This window comes from Lineus longissimus, chromosome 9 (assembly GCF_910592395.1).
Source record: "Lineus longissimus chromosome 9, tnLinLong1.2, whole genome shotgun sequence".
In the NCBI taxonomy this organism is placed as follows: domain Eukaryota; kingdom Metazoa; phylum Nemertea; class Pilidiophora; order Heteronemertea; family Lineidae; genus Lineus; species Lineus longissimus.
Genome location: NC_088316.1, coordinates 819,695 through 839,877, shown reverse-complemented (window position 1 = coordinate 839,877; position 20,183 = coordinate 819,695). Strand labels below are relative to the sequence as shown.

The 20,183-nt window shown below is 41.0% G+C and overlaps 1 protein-coding gene across 3 annotated transcripts in view; it reads right to left on the bottom strand.

Moving 5' to 3' along the window:
- LOC135493917 (glutamate receptor-like) overlaps positions 1-17,731 on the bottom strand; it is an 80,928-nt gene extending 63,197 nt beyond the window's left edge. The window contains exons 1-3 of one of the 3 annotated variants that reach the window (XM_064781578.1): positions 17,246-17,731; positions 16,514-16,669; positions 13,647-16,168 (exon numbers count right to left, since the gene is read on the bottom strand). In XM_064781578.1, coding sequence (XP_064637648.1) covers positions 13,647-13,728 — 82 coding nt within the window. In that variant the 5' untranslated portion in view covers positions 13,729-16,168; positions 16,514-16,669; positions 17,246-17,731. Of the gene's footprint in view, positions 1-13,646; positions 16,169-16,513 lie in introns of those variants that run through there. The other 2 variants (XM_064781577.1, XM_064781579.1) reach the window with 2 other exon arrangements.
- Between the last annotated feature and the right edge of the window lie 2,452 nt (positions 17,732-20,183).

Here is a 20,183-nt window from a genome sequence, read left to right as displayed (position 1 = left end):
GTGATCCTAACACGCTTCCCTTGTTTGATTCACTCTCGCAGCAAATCCACAAGGGAACAAAGCTTTGACTTCCAATGCTTTGAACTTTAATCGGCAATTAACAGTGACTGATGAGATTATCTTGGGTATGGGCCCCATATCAAGAATGCAAAGGAAAAAGAAAGCTACGGGAAAAGCATACGTCATTGGAGACTTCTGAAAGTTTATGGCTTCATTTACGAACATTTTGATCGCTAAGTGCGGCATATTCCTTTATGGTAGGAACGGTAACTTGATAAACTGGCAAATAAGTTTAACCAGCAAGGGAGGTAGTAGACTCTGTTCGTTTCCTCCTCCCATGAAAGCTACGGAGAAAGCAAGGGTTATATCTGAGAGTTGGTTGCTTAAGGCTTCAACTTCTTGTACGCGAGTAACGGTGAACCTGCAAATTGGGGGGAAAAAGGCAGCCGGCGAGAGAGTTGGATCGACAAGAAACGTTGATCATCATTGCCACGGATTTCTTGACAAGTTCTGTGTACAAGTCCGTGTCATTGCTCTCTGTTCATTCGAACCCTGAGTAACATTTCTTCGCCGATGTTTGGGAAACTAGTGTGTTTGTTGGATAAGCAAGAAAAGTTGAAAACTTTAAGTGAATGGAAATCCGTTCTTCCCTTTTCCTCACATCAACATCAAGCTATAAACATTAAAAGGATGCTAAGGGTTGGACTTAATTGGCTTCATCCAACTCTAGATTGAACTTCGACAGAAGTAACGGAACAAAGCAAAATGGCAAATGGGCATATTTTTAGGTAAACTACAAGGTAATTGGATAAGCAAGCTATTAAACAGACCTAACCGGTTGAAACTTTGTTCCACTACATCCATCCAGAAGGTTGATTGGAAAAGCGAGAAAGGTTAACAGATCATATTTTCTGGAGATCAGTTCGCCAGTTCAAACGCAAAAATTTAAAATTCGATAAAGCGAGCACAATTTAAACAGTTTAATCTTGTTTGAAACTTCAGTCGCTCTACCTCGGCAGATTTAATTGGCCCTGGTTAATTGCCTAATCAGGAAAAGGTCAATTACCCCTCTGCTTCCTGACTTCGACATCGGATGTTAGGAAAGCCGGGGAGCAGTTTTTCGGGAGGCCACCATTCTAATAGAATACTCGCAAAAGTAAAGGTTTTTTAGCCCTTGAAAACCCTTTTATAATCTCGACCAACACAAATATTCACCCCGTAGAGTTCAGCCAAGTGAAAAACTCTTAGAGGTTTTTCAAAATCTCAGAAACCATCTGGGTTTTTTCCATCTCACCAAAACACCCTTTATGGGGTGCATATTTGTCAGCGATGGCCGAAAAACTTGTTATGGTTTTTAAGAAGCTCAGAGGGGCGTAATGAACTTCTCATACTCTTCAATTTCACCAATCGCAAGGATTCGGACGGGTTATTGTCATCGAAAAAGCTGTTCCTTAGGGTCAATCGGTCAAGCGATTTGGCACCGCGTGAGTACTCCCCAACGCTCGTCAGTCTCAATCTTGCACAAGCGCCAAAACACCAAATGCCAAAGAGACTGTTTCTTAAATTCACTACTGTCATCTCAACGTGACCCACTTGTTGGTGAAGCCACCAAATCCCAGTGAGACCATGCATCAATTCAATATGTATTCTCGAGACATTCAAAGACAACAGTTTGAAGTGTTCTTTGGTATTTGTCTCAGTGATTTATGAGCTACCACATCTTTTGACTCTGATGATACGAAGGTGTCGGGGCAATTGGAACAAAGCGATGCGCCATCAGTCACCCGGACAACTTTCACATTCCTGGGTCATCCTAAACAGCGTCCACCAACTACGCCGTGCGTTCAGTTAGGTAAAAGGCATCAACAGTTTAAAGTTTTCCTTTTTATGTACAATTTGATGATGGGAACTTCTGAACTGTAGAGTGTAAGGTGACTGGGCAGCCGACAGCTTAGTGATAATGCCCGTAAAAACTCCCTTGGTCCTTTAGTTGTTTTGTTCTTACAAATGGATGGGGTACTGAGGACAGAAGATCATCCTTTGACTTATAAACTGTCTCATCTTAAAGAGCAGAGGACGAGGAGTAAACAAATCTCTCAGACGTCTTCCCAGGGGACCTTTCTTATATCAATAATCAATCCGTTCAAACGAATGCCACTTCACCACGTCTGTTCACATCGATGTCCTTAGTTCATATCATGCAAAGTTTGAAGTTTTTTCAGGTTAAGTTTGATATCAACAACAGCAACAACTCTTAAGGATGAAAAAATTTCTAAGTCCAAATATTTTTTTCACTTGTTTTTTTCTGCTCAAAATGAAGAACCATCATCAGCCCAAAAAAAATGTTGGCTTTGAAAATTTTTTAGAATTTTGAACTTATGAAAAATTCAATTCTGCAGGATAAACAATTTTTAAGTTCAAATATTTTTTTCACTTTTTTCTTTTTTTTCTGGTCAAAATAAAGAAACATTATTAGCCCCCCCCCAAATTTGGCTTTGAAAATTTTTCAGGATTTTGAACTTATGAATAAGTTCGTCCTCAAGAATTGTATAGAAATGAATTTGCGATCCAAACCTCTGTCCCTAATAGAGAGGTTGTCCTGCCATCAGAGATGTCTGCTTAGAGAGACACCACTGTATAGTCACTTTAACCTCGAGAATAGTTGAGGCTTGTGTTCAATCAAGTGTACTCGTATCCTTGCTTCCTCAGCCGACAAACATTGATCATTTCATCTCGTATATTCTTTTTTTCATCATAGTTTATTAGAAGAGAATCAAAAATTCTCTCGCAGCTATTAAGTGGTTATTTGAGTGGGCCTCGAGTGAAAAGCGATCATGATATGACGCCTCACCACTTATACAGAATCTATTTGAGCGAAGACTTATTAATTTCATGGCTATGCATCGGCCCCTTAAGAAGTAGAAGTTATCAATATGTCAATTCAAGCATTATGCGCTGTGGCCTTTTGACTTACAGACATTTTCTGCAAATAGTCTGATGCACTTGTTGAAATATGAGTCAGATGTTGCCCTGATTGCGCATTGAAACAGGAAAATGTGGCCCATCTTCATACCCTAGAGAAGAGCTTCCCCAAACGCCGAGGCCAACTGAACTAAGGAATATGAAATTCCAGCCAGGGTGTAATGACTTCAATCCTGGTGTATTTTCCCCTTGCCCCGTTACTCGCTCGAACACACCATTGCGTTTCTCTGCCCCTTGCTTAGCAGTTGATCCCAGCCTAGTCAAATACACAGCCTATTGTCTTTAAACAAAGCTCGCTCGTACCTTAGTCTAAATTCTCATTGTCTACTGTCTTATCAAAGGGTTATCGGGTTGAATCTTGATAACATCGACCCCCATGAAACAGCTTCATGCGGTCGATAGGCCTAACCGGCAAGAGCGAATAGGCCTACTGACGTCTTCCTGTAACAGGAAGTTTTAATCTATTAGAGGTGTATAGACTTGTCATTCATCATATGATGTACATGTATATTAACATGACAAAAAGCCATTAGCGCATGGTGAACCAAGCAGCTGTAGATCTTGGATGGTATTTTTGTCACATATGGTCGATTGTCATGGTATAGTACGGTCAAGTAGGCGACTTGACGTTGAGATCATTAAGTCGTTAAGGTGGCCAGGAATCCCCACTTGGCTACACCAGTAGCCGTAATGACACTCCAGTGAAGAAAAAGTTGTGCTATCGTATTGACATTCGATGCGAGTTGGTGAGAACTCGAGAAATTTCCATTTCAATTCCCCCAAGGGGCTGTTCCATGATGTGGAAATGCCCTCATCGAAAAAACGATACCGAAATGGTGGTTTTAATTAAAGATTACGAAGCCGGGTGCGTCGGTTTGCCGGAGCACAACACACGGGCACATCAGGCTAGCTGGGGCTACCATCTTATAGAGGGTGTTCTCAGAGCACTGCCATCAGGTCAGGACAGCACCATGCTTGGATGCTACAGCATTGTAAGGTTGATCCCCTCCAGATCAAAGCAATATCGAGCATTGTTATAAAACAGTACGAGTTCCAAAAGCCTCCACATAAACTGTTGACTGGTAACAATCTCGCGCAGGGGGTCGTGCACAGGTGGTAACACATCACCACTGTTGTAATTCGATAAAATGAATGTAATATCAACGGCCAATTAAAGCATAAAGTCTTCCACCATAAGTTCTTTTGATAACATAAAGTAATTTTGTTTCAAAATCTGCTTTAAAATTGCTTTTGAGCTCAATCGTTGTTATGATCTATTTGATGTACGCGGGTGCACATCATTCAAAACGGAGTAAAGGCGGCCAACCTGCCTCCGGTTTGTCCAAATATCAGTCACGTGAGGTGCGTATTGAAGCCTCAATGTAGTGCCCTGTTGTCTTGAGTTTTTTCACAGCCAGTGTCCACTTATTACACCCACAGAGAAGTCGACACAATAACGCTTTAACCTCTTTAGATACTAATAGAGCCTGTCCTAAGTGTCCATGGTACAAATGTCTGAAAACCTAGCTCCTGTTTCGACCCCCAAAGGAACAGGATTGTTTTCTTCTGATGACGGTGAAGCAAATTGGCAAACTTTGGCAGTCTTACAAAAAAAGAGAACAATGATTACTGGTTACAAAGTAACTATAGCGGGCCCCATAATGTACTGCGGCTCTTCTTACACCGAACTGGAGGTATCGGTTTTTTCATTGTTTTAGAAGACTACTGCATTAGTTTTACTTCGGATCCCTTCAGCCTTAAAGGCCTACGCCGTTCGTTAAAATATCTGAAATTTGCAAATGAATGTGAAAAACTCCCAATTTCGTACTTAGATACGAACTGAACATAAACGTTGGCATTGCCGTTTTGTAGACAGATATGCTGATACTAAAAAAACACAAAGGTCCAGCAAATTTGCATGCACGATAACTGCATTTCGGTATTTTGTTTAACTGCATTTCTATTTTCCCGATACACGATCAAGTACGAACGGCGTACCTCTTTGAGCCGACGAGTTCGCGCAGCACACAACCGTGTGTTTAGCCGGGAGTATTTTATGTTAGCAACTAAGCAACCTTATTGTACACAAACTTCTACTTTGAAAAACAACAACATTACGAATAGACGTTCAAAGAATGGCTCCATCTTCGCAGTCATTGACAACGATCAACCGTGTTTATGAATTTTCTTGACGATGTGTTCATTCAGCGAATTTACAAATGGCCGACAAATTGACAAATTTGATATGAATCTTTAAAAAATTCTTAGTTGTGTGCATTTTTTCGCCCCACTAGCGGGCTGAAAGAGTGAAGATAAACATATAGTAGGATGTCATGTTGTTTTTGACAAGAGTGAGATGTAACCATAGTTCTGACTTATCTATTAGCCGCTTTATAAACAAGTTTTTCCAGCAGCCTGGCAGTATCAGAACTAAAAGCTTTCCTTTTTATATTTTGTGCGCAGCTGCGACAGCGAGGCCAGGCTGTAATCAGTTTCTAATTAAAACAATGAATGCAAAGATGTATGTCAATAGAATTCTGATTGCTTGAGACAGACTTGAGGCGATATTAAGTAATTTGCCGTTTCTGTATGCAGATTGGCTGTACAATACATTATGCAACCGCCAATGCATACTCTACATGCATCAAGCAAAGACACAATTATTTTATTCGTACGCGATTTCGCTCATGCATAACTAGTCGTGGTAAATACTTTTGTAGTTGTTCAGGCAGGTAGCAGAGATAACAGCGTATTGTGTAATCACCTTTCACCCCTTTAATCTGCCAGATTAACTGCGAATACGACAACCCAAATTAGTTACGGAATTTCAATTCAATTTGATAAAATTCGAAGGGTCTTGCAGATCGATTCGTCATAGTGTATGTAGTTTACATCCAACTGACGTTAGCTTTACAGCGGCTGTCTGCAATGATTGTAATGACACTGTATCACGGCCTGATACATCATAGACATCAGCTAGCCTTTTAATTTGCAATCTGATGTAGTTTTCCTTCCCACGCACCTCAGCCTTCGAGGCCAAATGCCCAAGGGGCCAGACAAGATCAAATTCTCCAACCTTGATCAAAGCTTGAACAACCTACGTCTATTCAATCGACGTCATAATCAATTTGTTGTACCGAGTAGAACATCACATCTTCGCGTGACAAGAAGTCATAAAGCTCTTGAGCGCTGGTTTCAAGAGAAGAAAATGGCAATTAGCGCGTGAACGAGCTTGGCATTACGACGCTCTTCGAATAACCTGCTCGCAGACATCCCCAAAGAGCTGGCGTCTCCCCGGAGGAATCGCATTAAGGAGACCTGAATCCTTTCACTCTCATCAAGGCGCTTGGTCTTTCCCCGGGACCAAATCGGCTTGAGGTCGAATATGACTTTAAGAAGCTGTAATTGAATTGACGATCTACGGAGTTGACATTCATCACGCATTACCAGCTATTGCGGGCCTAGCACACTCTGTTTTGAATAGAGGGAGACTCCATCATTCCTATTGTTTGAGATTGGAAAGGTGTGAATTAATCTGGCAATTAGCCTCCTGTGCATTGGTGCATACAAACACTAAAATGTTTGGTTTTTGCTGATTTAGGGTCAAATAAATCAGCCAAAAGTTTTGAAAGCTTCACAAATGATTGTTGCAAGGAAGTCCTTTATGATAGTTTGCGAAATTTTGATAAATTCTAGGTGGAAAGTAATGTTTTTCGCATATTTGTTGGGAAAAAAAATTGAAAATCCTCCAATTTTCAACCCCCCTATGGACACTATGAATTGTTCTCCAATAAAGCTGAAATCTTGGGAATATAATCCTAAGAGTTATATCAACCACGTCTGAAGTCGGGAGTTTGTATCAAATGTATAGTTTCGGAGCTAGCGCAGCTAGAAAAGCCCCCAAAACCCACTTTCTCAGGAATTTACACTACGGGCTACGAGTGAAGCATTACAGATTTACCAAAATTTTCAACCTATAGATGGACACATCGAATTTCCATCCAAATCACTCCAAATTTTGCCAGTAAATACCTAGACATATATAGAATTGTGTCAGAAGTCGGGAGTTGGGATTATTTTAACACCCCGCCCAAAAAGCCAACTTTATTGATATTTCCTATGCATTTTCCATTAGGCTTGCCAGGACCAATTAAGCAGGTGCACTAATTGGCTTAATTGGCTAGGCCCGCAATAGCTGGTAATGGAATGCCGCTCGATGATGTCTCAAAGGCATCCATGCAGCCGGGGAAATCAAGACACTGCAAGCTGCAACGCACGGGCCTCAGGCTAAACAGTTTGCTGCTTCGTATGGCTAATATAAATACTTAATGATATTTTCTTTCCGAAATTTTTTCACGTAATACGTTCATAGCGATATTTTTCAGGCGTTAATGATGTATTTTCAAAGACATTTACAAAAAGTAGCAGTGAGTGCACTCGTTTTTTAAATGTTACTTCAAATCTCTTCCAAAAGCAACCAATTGGGTATGATTCGGTTGTTCCGCTGAAGATAGCGTTCTATATCGTGACAGTGCATGCATTCACCATTACCACTTCAGTATATTATCCATAAGAATTGAATTAACTGCATGCAAACCATATGTGATATTGCCTCCAGCTATTCCCTTGCCAGTATAGAAGCATGAACAGCTTGCAAACGAGTTTATAGTAAATTATTGCAAGCACGTTTCCACAGAACTCTCGTGCTTTTTTCAACACCACGGATAGCTATTAACGGGAGTGTAGTATCGCCAACTCTGTGGCCGATCAAATTCTAAAATGCTTTGGACTCTAAAGTCAACGCCAGTCGAGTTGGCTTGTTATTTTTCGTCACCCCTTCAGCTATAGAATCATCATTTAGAAACCTAATTACCTGATAAATACAAAATGCTGGTTTGCCTTTCTTAGCGAAGGCAAAACGCCGGAGTAAAAATGATGTTTCACCTTTTCCTAATAAAGGCAAAACGCTGCAATAGACATGCTGGTTTGCCTTGTCCTAATGAAAGCAACAAAGGTTGGAATAGACACCGTGGTTTGCCTTTTCTCAATTAAAGCAAAAACGGTGCAATAGACAGTTAGGGAACATTTTCCAAATGAAGGCCATGTTGTTTGCATTTTCCGAATAAAGGTAAAAAATTTGGAAAAGAGATGCTATTTTGTATTTTCCTAATAAATACAATGGTCTGCTTTTCCTAATTGAGACAATATTTTCCTTTTCCTAATAAAGAGCAAGTTTTTCCTTTTCCTGGTATAAAAAGCACGATCGTGATTGGTGTGAGGTGACAGGGGGCATCCTAAACTAACATGCCATACATGTACTAAATACCTGGCTTATGAAGTCGAATCTAGGGGTTTCTCGCAAAACGGGCACCCGTTCCTGCCGGGTTACCACACTAGTGCCTGGTCCCAGGAGCTTGGTACTGAACCATGTCAAGGTTTCACCTTATGTTTTGATTAATATGTTACATTAGCTCTATTAAAATATTATCTAGATATCCAAGTGGTTATCATTCGCGGCACGCAACATTTTGTAAACTAGCTCTTTTTAGGCAGACTCGTAAATTATGATACATTTTGACGCAGCATTAAAATTATTCAAATTGGGCCAATTGCCTCTGTATTTGTGCCGATGGTAAAATTACTCCGTCCTGAGTTTTCAGCTACTGGGATTAATTTCGCAGCAAAAGCGAAAAAAGGTGTTTCATCACTATTGGCGTGCACATGAACAACTTTACACTAGCTTTTCTAGGTCACGGTGGGTATGGCTGTGTTAGACAGCAGGGCCAACGGAATGAATCCATCCTTTAATTCGTCAGCAAAATACGAAAAGCTCAAAACCTGACTCTTAAAACATGACAAAAACTTTGCACTTTCAGTCTTTAGAATAGACCGATGAATACAATAGGTCCAGACACTTTCCAGGTGGACATTTTCGAACGTCACACCTGCCTTTAACGCGTACCATTTCTCAAGACCTCCACAATCAAACCAACGCGACTGACGAAAAAACACAGTACTATGCCGTCTTCCTCGGTCACTTCGCCATCCTGAGCGTCTTTTATTTCAGCTCCCCAGCTGCGCTAGCCATTTTATAGCGCCATTGTCAGTATCGACGTGTTTTTTTGTTATTTCGTCGCCAATCAAGCTTCTGTTTATTCTGTAATAGCTCGGCGATATCCAACGTTTACGTTCCACTTAGCCAGTGTATTAGACCATTGAATTCGCTCAATCAACTGCTGAGCTGAATGAGTAGTTTGTCGCCGCAGTCTGACTCTTGTCAGAGTAGGCTTTTGACAATATTGCCTTCCGTCATGCGCAAGGAGGACGCACCTCTTTTTAATGAAATGAAATTCAAACCAGCAACTTTACTAGTAGTCGGCTATAATTACGCTTATGGCCTGTGTATGGGTTCACGTTGTACTGGTCATGATTCACGAGTTAAGTGACGAAGGTGAACTCGTGAATCGTATGTAGCCCGCTCTTTGGAATGACTTGCTCGTTGCTCTGATGTCACGCATGAAACGTGAACAGTGACACGTTACAAGTGAAAACATGAACTCTACATAATCCCACGGTCTTGATGTGAATAGATAAATACAAGTCTCAGATAGCGCTTGATAGTGTTTAGCTCTTTTCCCAGGTCTATCCGGACACCTTTCAAACGAACCCGACTTCTTGGCTTCAAACTAATCTTGACGTGCTTCCTTATTGATTCTCGATGAGGTATAGTAAGTATGTCAGGGAGAACATGGCCTCGAATTTGAAAATATATGAAGATAATTTGATAAAACGATACACGAAACATTTCACATTCAAACAAATTGCATTATTTGTCAATTAACAGCGATTTAGAATCGTAACCATGGTAACCTTATGGATATAATGTTACAAATCAGGTACCGAATTTCACACTCGGGAAGATTTAATTTCGTTCAGTGGCCGAAGTACATGCCAAGCTTTTTTCGTTGAACTTTCATAAGAAGAAAAAAAACAAGGTTTGATTGTTGATAAATGTATTATGATATAATACGCATGTGATGTGAATTACAGGAGACATGTGCATATTTTATCTTTGTATGTGAGCCAGCTCTTGCTGCTCATTTTCAAAGAGAGTCATTCTTTTCATTTGGTTTTTGCCCCTTACGTCGCTGTTAAAATTATTCAGGCCCAGCGCAATACACGGTCTAATGTCATTAGACAAAGCCCGCTCGCACCTCGACCTAAATTCCCATTGATCTGCTGTCTTATAAAAGGGTTATCGGGGCAAATCCGGATAACGTCGACTACCCGAAACAGCTGTCATGGGGCCAATAGGACTAGCTGGTTATTCATAATCACAACCCATTAGCAAAATATTAAACTTTACCAGTTACAGCCCATCTCTTCGTTGCCAGAACTCTGCTTCTAGAAAGTGCCCCCCGCGGCTTTTGGTCTTAAGGATGACATGCATTTTTATGATAGATAATCACCACCAATAATGAAAGATCACGCGTTGAAAGAGTTTTTAGTCTGCTTTGATAGAAACTTTCGTCTCCTTTCAAAGTTTCTATATCCAAGGAAACTCGTTCCACCCAATGACACATGATAACACCTTCCTAATTGCCCTTCCTTTCCTATCAGTATGTCACAAAGTACAACTCGGTAATACAAAGCAAGTGTGGAGTCAAATCATCCCTCTAATGGCCTTTGATATGGTTGGAAACGAGCTCGTATGTCGCTCAACTGTCACTATCATGATTGGCTAAGTTTGAGGAAGTTTCTAACTTCGTCGATCAAAGAAAAGGTTTATTTTGGTGGCCTTAATATGAAAGTAACTAAAAGTTAATGATGCCGTCTTCCGCACGAGTTGTGAGGCATCTTTACTGATGAGTATATTCATACGTTATGCAGTATTGTCATCATAACAAATGCCGTGTTTAAACTTTGCCCTGTCTCCAAATATGGCAACGAACACATGTGACACCTCACACAATGCGGGTAATAGTCATTGTTCTCTTCGACTCAAAGCTTTGGACATAAGATCCTACTGCCAAGAAAAGTCGGTGGTATTTCAAACGTTGCTCTGCATTGTAAGGTACGTGCATCAATCATCCAATCATTATTTAATCATTTAACATCCGTAATAAAATGTTGGCATCAACGCATGAACAAAAGGTCAGACCACAGTCCATACCTTTACTTCATTAGTGCCGCCATGACAAAATGTCAACAAATCAAACAAACACCCTGCAGACCACAAATCATCTCACCATTACAACCGATTCTTCATTTGCCACCATGATACAATGTTAACACATACATGTACTAGGAACAAACGGTCTGCAGACCATAATTTTTTTCAGCAATTCCAATCCATTCTTCATTTGCCGCCATGATAAATTGTGAATATAAACACATGTACTGTAGCAAGCAAACGTCTGCAGACGACCTTTGTTGATATTCTTGACACGTTTACCAATTTGCGGGTTTAATTCTCCAGCATGTCTATGAGGTAAATAATCAGGAGTCTGGCAACAACAGACATGCCAACTTATGCACATGGTTCCTGTTAATGAGACCCAGAGGAAAATAAGTATTTGTCGATGGTTTTTGGAGTTGCAATGGGCTGGGATGGGCTGTTGTCTTCACTTATACTGAACTACCGTTAATGTTAAATTCCGAACCACGCAGCTAGCGCGATTTTTCTTTGCGATGGGCTGGGTGAAGTGAAATAATAGGCGCAGTACGCAATTTAGAGATGAGTTGTGATTAATAACAGTAATAATTCTGAAGCAGCTAGAGTGGTTGAGTGGGACTGAAGTCTTCAATGACACTGAACTATTAAAAAGGCGATGAGTGCAGAGTTTTCAGGCAACAAAAAAGAACAGCTAGTGATTTATATGAAGTTGCGTCGGGTTGAATTGCGTGGATGTCTTCAATGACTTTGAACTCGGCTACGAGTCTTTGCGTCTCTCCCCCAGTGGCTGCCAACTACTAGTACAAATCGGAAGCAGAAGTTCACTGAATGGCTTGAAGTGGAGCTACAGTCGGGATCACGTTTTTGATTGACTTCAGCTTAATTAGCAAAAAAGTGGAAAATGGTTGAATTCTAAGTCAGCTGAGAATATATCGAACAAAGACCACCTTTGTATTCAACCGCCTTTTGACAAAGGAACTACCTTGGGAGTTTGATATTTATATGTATGTGAATCATTGAGGATAGACATATACGAGCTTCTAAGTACTAAATTATTCCTAATACTTCAGGTATCGTGTTATAAGCAGCTTTATCATGAGTTCAAGTTATATCGCCAATAACCAGCTCGGTGACGTGGGTTTTGTAAAGTATTTGAATCATATTGATGGATAATGAAGCAAAACATACTTGAGGACATGTACGAGCTTATCAGTAAATGATTCCTAATACCGCAGGTATCGTGAAATGACCAGCTTTATCTTGACTTTAAGGTATATCGCCAAAGCCAGGTTGGTGTCGAGGGTGTTGTAATGGTCGTAACAACGTGATTGCCCCTTCGGTGTCATTAATGTCACTTATGCCAGTGATAAACTAGCTCGGGTTATAACGAATATGCATATGCGATGGCCATTAAATCTCACTATCAAATTGGACCACCTCTGTCTTAATACCGGTAAAGTTATTTTCATATCGTTCTGGCCAAAGGGCGCTTTCTCAGTAGCCGAGCGAAAGGTTACCACAGTAGCAAGCGGAGAGACCCGAGCCGGTGAACTCTTTTTACAAAAGAGAGAAACATGATGCTTGTCAAGTCCCATCCTTGAATACCAGGGTCAGTTGTATGATCCTCGGAAGACCCTGGTGAACAGCTCTAAAGATTAGGATGGTCACATCCCTGTCAGTACACACGCAGAGACAGATGGCCTAAATCTCGCCTCTTTAATACTATGTGATGACTTTCTGACACACCATATCAATAGAATGTTGGGTTCCACGAGATTAGTCAATCACAACTGCATGGTGTATGTGGCCTAAAGAATTGCAGCCATAAGGGGAAAATTGTCCTGTTCTGATGAGTATGATGTTACAACTAAGACGAACAGGACTTTCTTCATAAGGAACGCGAAGAAGAAGATAAGACTCCATAATACTACAATGACGAGTTTTCCTTCGAAACGATATTTAAAAGCTTTCTTATCGAATATCTTTATCTCCATCTAGCAATGAGCAAGTTATCCCCACACAGTGGGTGTTCACCAGAGCAATAGATCTACAGATCCAGCTGCGTGCCTTAACGATTTCAAAGACCATATTTTCATTTAGGAAGTATCGCCGTTCCCGGGTATCAAAGGGCGAATGGTAGATTGGCCTTTCTGATCCTCTGGTAATGAATGCCCTCGTCAGTTAAATCGATTTGTCGTTATGCATAGTTGATGAAAAAATACCTTCTAAACTAATGAGATGAGGGGTGAATTTAGATCTCAAATGCATTTTTACGACTATGGCAACAAGGTGTGGGCCTACTGACAACGATTCTTCATATTTACGACGTATTTTTACGTTTTTTTACCATCGCTGCATAAAGCTGTCATGAAATACTGAAAGATATTGGGTGATGCATATTTACCATTCTCACTTAAAGGTGGCAGAAAAGGCTGTAATATCTATGCATATATTTACCACCCTCATTGATTTTTAAAATCTTACTTACCTAGTTGTATCCTGCTGAGTCTGAGCGCACCCGTCCAGTGACAGGCCAACATCACCATCACCAGTATGCAAGTACAGTCCATTTTGTATCCTTTTCGTTGACAAAATGTCTCCAGCTGCAATTAGCGTGGCCTACTGGATTTAACAGCGGTGGCCTAGTAGCTGTCAGTCAAGTCGCCCATTTGCAAAAAAAGTTTTATGATGGCCTGTTTGCTGCAAACCACAAGACCATTTGCTGTAAAGGTACACGTCAGATGACTTTCTTGCTGCCGGGACGGTTTAAGTCCTGTGGCCTTTTTGCTGTCAGTCCAATGGGCAATTTGCTGCAAGTCACAGAACGTTTTTGTTGTAAAGGCTTACTCGCTGACAACCCAGTTGCCAATTTGGTCACAAGACCTTATCGCTGTCAATCCAATGGGCTATTTGCTGTCCATTCATTGAGCAATTTGCTGAAAGTCACAAGACCTTTCTGTTGTAAAGGTGAACGTCCAATGACTTACTCGCTGACAGCCCGGTCGCCAATTTTCAGCAAGTCACAATACCTTTTTGCTGTAAAGGCAAACGTCCAGTGCGCTATTTGCTATCCATCAAGTTGCCCATTTGCTGCACGTTCTATACAGGTGTAGGCCTATTCCAATGACCTTACTCCAAGACAAGTGATCTATTTCTTAAAACTTTACTTGCTGATTTGCTATGAGCCCGGTGGCTCACTGATGAAGAGAGTAATAATCCGTCATTGCCTAGCGACCGGTCTTCTCGTCTTCGAGTAAGAACAATACGATGATCATTCCAACTTGGGAAAACTTAAAGCAAGAGAATCACTTTAAGAGCGAATTAACGTAGTCCCATTGTGAGGCGACTGCAAATCCTCCGCAGCTTATCGACTACACATGTCACAGCGCTACCGAAAGTTCAGCAGCGCGCCTGTCCGTTCCCGCCGACAGCCAAGAGAAGACTGACTCTATCATAGTGTAGCAGCGACTGTTAGGAGCATTGGAGGTGATCAGTGACAACTATGGATAACATCGGAATGCCAATGCTGACAGTTAAAGCTACAATAGTTGTGAAAATAATAAGTTTGTCAATAACAGTGCCAGTGCTGTCTTGTCTTCGTAATGCAGGCAGACGTTTTATAAGAGAAGTGTCGTCATTGTTATACAGGAATACACTTTATTGTATGTGTGTGTTGTAGCTTACATAGGTAGACACTTTATTTGAAAGTGTTTTATTTCGTTACACAGGCAAATACCTTATTAGATGAGGGTTATCTTCGTTACACAGGCAAATACCTTATTAGATGAGGGTTATCTTCGTTACACAGGCAAATACCTTATTAGATGAGGGTTATCTTCGTTACACAGGCAAATACCTTATTAGATGAGGGTTATCTTCGTTACAAAGGCAAATACCTTATTAGATGAGGGTTATCTTCGTTACACAGGCGGACACTTCATTGGACAAGTGTTGTCAGATCGAATTCGAAAATCGTGTTGTTTTTTTCCACAAGATATTTTTTTAGACATGCTAGAGGCGGTATCGACATGAATGACATAATCGAATTGGTGTTTAGGCCTTCATTCTTGACGAGCTTGAAAACATTGTGTTGGAAAACGATGATATCCAATGCTCTCGGTTTCTGTTAAAGGCCACTTCCCGAATACACCCAGGTCGGAATTCATAGCGTTTGTTCGAGTCAAAGCAATCAGTAAAGATGTAGAAATAGCTTGGCCCTCAAAGGTAATAAAGCACCATGCCCTTGCCCGGCAAGTTAAAGTCAGCTTTTCAAAACGTTAGATATCACCTCTCACTTCTTGCAAAGTCAATTCGAATCTTGTTCAAATCTCGGCAAACCAGTACCAAGTTTTTATGAATGGACTAGATTGTCTCAGAGTTTTTCCATAATTTATTATTTCTAGATGAAGACTGATTGTATCCCGGAGTCATGAGCGTTGTGTGTAAGCTGACATGTATTGCAATGATGAGTCTGACTCGCACATGATATGATAAAGTTGTCGATCATTTTTTATGCATTGCAGTTGACGCATGGTTGTAGACGATACAGTTAGTAGTAGGTATCTTGTTGGTTTATATTGAAGGCCATTTCAGCTAGTATTTACTGGGGGAAATCGGTGCATTTGCGGCTCTGCTGAAAGCTTACAAATGCTAGGCTCCACTGCTACTGTAGACGTACAGATCACCTGGTTTATCTTCGAAGATGGCCATCATGTGCCCGCGTAAATACATCATCAAATAAGGAACAGATGTAATATTAATATCAGTTAATATACTTATAGTTTTGTATTGAAAAATCGTCATATTTGAAAAAGCGCTATATTCGTCCCTAATAAGATCGATCTGGAAAAGTGCGCGGCACTCTTTTTTGGGTCCCGCCGTGAAGAAGTTGAAGCTGGCGCCATCTTCCGACCAAGCTAGAGATGACGCTCTCGTTGGGGAGGAGAACCCGTCTCTTTTCACGAGGACATGGTTCCGGGGTTCGCTGATTCTTGAGAAGTAAACAAACCTCTGAAAGGATGGATATAGAACGATTAGACTAGTTTCCCCATCTTCAACTTATGCGTAGCGCCACCACGCCACCAGCCTAGGAAGATCTTGGTGTTTGAACTCTTGGGGGTCAATTTGCTGACTCTCAACATGATTTCTATCTACTCACTGAAAATGTCAACCGTAGAAAATAGCGCCGTGTTGATGACCTTGCGCCGAATGCAACAATTTCCTCTATAGTGCTGTCCCAATTTCAACTTAAGGTAGATCTTAGGTGAAAGCTCTCAGTCCTGGAACAAGAAGTTTTTCTCAGAAGAATCAATGAAGGAGTTTTGATGGTTTTTTTTATTGTTGTTGATCACTTACGTTCATAACGATGGCCACATCCCCGTATTTACTGATAGCGATCCTGGGGCTGATGCAGTGTCCAGTCTTGCAGAGAGAGTAAACTTCATTTTTTAAAGGCCTCTCCGGGAATGTAGTCACGTATTTAAACCTAGGGAGTGACGCCCGTCCACTTTTCTGTAAAACAAGCAAGATTGTTAACACCATCCGCAAGAGGGCGTCTCTACGATGAAGACAATAAAGCTTGTACATCTTTTGACGAGAGATCACGTGAAGAAGGCTTTTTCCGACTTCTTAACGGTTTCTCGCACTTTTTCCTAAGGGCTTCTCAAAATAAGGCATTAAAGATCAAAGGCCTATGTCGAATGTGGTAACGCTAAATTTAGTTCACGCCAGCGTTATAGTGAAAACAGAACTTGAGGCTTAGAACAGACTCTGCCAGAGGAGGAGATGACCGTCTGCGTGCCTGGTATTTTCTAACATTTCAGTTAATGTGAATCATTCGTGCCATATGCGCCAAGCGAAACGTGTTTCCGTTCAACAGAATTTCGCCTGATGCACACTGTACAAATTGATGAAGTACATATGATATTAAAGAGTATATATAAATCTCGATCATAACTCGATCAAACCTCGATCAATAAAAAGCCGCCCATTCCTTTAAGATTCCTGGCGACCGCTTCATTCTGGAACAAAGTACATATGTTTCTTTTTACGGCAATAATAATTTTCAAAAAATAGAAATCAATTTACCCTCAATGCGATACTATTTTTGTCTTCCTTATGTAAGTAAAAAGTGTACCGGTAGTCATGCCGAGGTTTGTAAATGGACTGGTATGTTACGATAACAAGCGAGTATTGAAAACTGTCTAAACTATACAGACAGTGCCCGTATTTCCGTTTAATGTTGATTTTCCCGATCCAGTCATGGGTTTTGGCGTCGAATGCATCAAGAAATGAAGAACTCATTCGTGCGATGTAGAAGCCATGAAAATGGATTAAATATGTGTCCACTGTCTCTTTGCGTATAAAGCGAAATTTTTTGTATATCTTGGTAATTGCATTTTGGTCATCTAACTTAAAGAAATAATAATTGAAAAAATTTGTTTTTGGTTCAAAGAAGTTTACCCACATCATGTCCTGTTCCGAAAAAAATCCCATGTCACTACGCAATAATTCCCAACCTCTTGGGTTGATATGTACATGTACTTTGGATTGACGACCGAAATGAGTTTTCCTGCCTGGTTTTCCTGGAAAATACAATTTTAGAAAGAAGAATTGCCATAGGTATCGAATAACGGAATTTGGCCCAAAAATATGGGAATGATGCATCGTGTCTTCCAGTCTAGAAGTGTAGAACATTGCTCCGTGTGCAAAACACTGCGCCCTATTTACTTTTCATTGCCACAACTTCGAGAGAAGATCATAATCTCAAACTCTGTGAAGCTTTTTTTGGATCAAATGGGTGATAAGGGAGATTTGACGATGGAAACTTGACATAGCATGTTACAAACTTCCAGTGAGGCTGCAGGGATAAGAATCCACATACGTTACTTGCTACCTGAGCACTGATAATGCATAGCCACGCAAGATCTCAAGTTTGCTTGTAATGGGACACTTGCAGGGAGAGATAACCAAAAACATTCATACCCTACATACCTGGAAAGGCAATTGCTTTTTCCGTGTAAGATTTACCCTGTAATAGAAACATCGACTTTATAGGTCAACTTGACCTAAACTTCGCATTGGGGGCTATAATAAACGTCATACAGGGATTTATCAGCAAATGAGTACGTGTATTTTGACTCGCAACACAGTGGCTTGTGGTATTCGACTCGATGACTCGACGACGCGATGACTCGATGACGCGATCAAGTTGGAATCTTTTTAAAGAATATCACTGCCTGGACTGTAATTTATACATAGAATCATAAGTGGAGGAAAATAAAAAAGAACCGATCATTACCAACCCCTTTCCAGCTGTTTTCACCGTATCTAATCCGACCATTTTTCGTTTCCTACAAGTTCGCATTTTTGATAAAACCATGCGCCATGTTGCTATGCAAGCTTACCGTCAATACCAAGGAGGATACCGCGGTGACGTCACGGCTTTTCCAAGATGGCGCTGCATATTGTAAACAAACTCGATCCACGGCCAAGGGAAAATCAAGTCATCAAAAAAGTTAGATTTTTCGCATCAAATCAGAGTTATTAGTACTTTTCTGCTATGAAATAAGTCTTCAGACAATAAGCTATCATTTGAATAATGAAAAGTGCTGTTTTGATGGGGAAAATAGGGTTTTTTAAACCAAATAGCCGGGCACCGATCTTCCAAAATTAGCGATGGTTTCAAAACAGTCTCCCAGATATGGGGCAATCTCTTCATTATCATAATGGGATTTGGAGGCATGTTTACAGATTTTACAAGTTCGAGACCTGTAATACCTAAAACTCGCATAGATCCCCATAGATCCCCTCTATTTGTCGAGTTAGCGCCCCTGTAAGATCATGCATTTTCGGACACTAGAACGAAATCTTCCTGCGGATATCGCGGTTTCGGTGATGATTTAAGGAGAAATTGACTGTTCTTAGAGTTGTATGGGACAGAAATGAGTTCATACTTCATGAATACATGAATATATTATGATATGGGCGGGCTTCTAAGTCAAAACAATAACAAACTCAACTGCATCTCTACTGTATATTGCGTAGTGCATTGCCTAGTGTATTTCGTAGTGTATTTTAGCGGAGACATTATTTCCGCACTTTGGCCACGCCAAACGTCTTTTTTATTCGTGGAAGTTAATCTGCTCTGTAAATTTGATTTTACACAGGAAGAATCCATACTAGGTATTGCAATATTTCATGTCTATTGGTGTTTTTGTGTACAAAAGCGCACCAGACAGTGAGACGTGGAGATGTGTTCAGTACTGATGCTGTCAGTAGACTGAATCTGATTGGCCATAGCGATCACAAATATGGGTCGGGATCACGTGATGTGACGTCACCGCGGTATCCTCCTTGCGTCAATACAGCTAAATACACCTAAATATAGCTGGTTCAGATCAACCTCCTACCCAGGTTCTTTACGAGCAGAAATTCCAATGTTAAAATGACACGCGAGTTCCTGGAGACAAGGTTGGCTCTGGATATCCGTTCAGCACGGCAATATTAAATGTCCTATACACCTTTCCAGAAATGGGGCGCTGAGTGTCCGAAATAGTGATGTCATAAGGGGAAACTAGGCCTGTGGTGGAGGGACAAAGGAGATAGTCATGGTTGACCAACACACTTGAATGCCTTTAATGACGGACAAGGGGGAAAAAGTTAGTTCCAATGCAAGCCACCAATTTCGGAAAGCATGTATAGGGGCTGATGTATTGGGGGGGGGGGGGGGGGCAGATGTCAAGGGGCGGAAGAGGGACTGAGTGACTGAGTCTAAAAAACTGCACATATGCGAAATTCCGATTGTTGACAGACTACCACATGACATCTGACATTGGCCACTAGAAGCTTGTTTGTCAATTAAATCTCCGGTCATTTTGCATGCTATGAAACTTCCGCGAGTCCTTTAAATATCAAAATCAATCGCGGGGACCAATCTTCAGTGGCCATGGCTGGGGGGGGGGGGGGGCACATCCTTCTACATACCGTAGCTGGGTATGGGAAGGCCGAGCTAAAACCTCTGCTG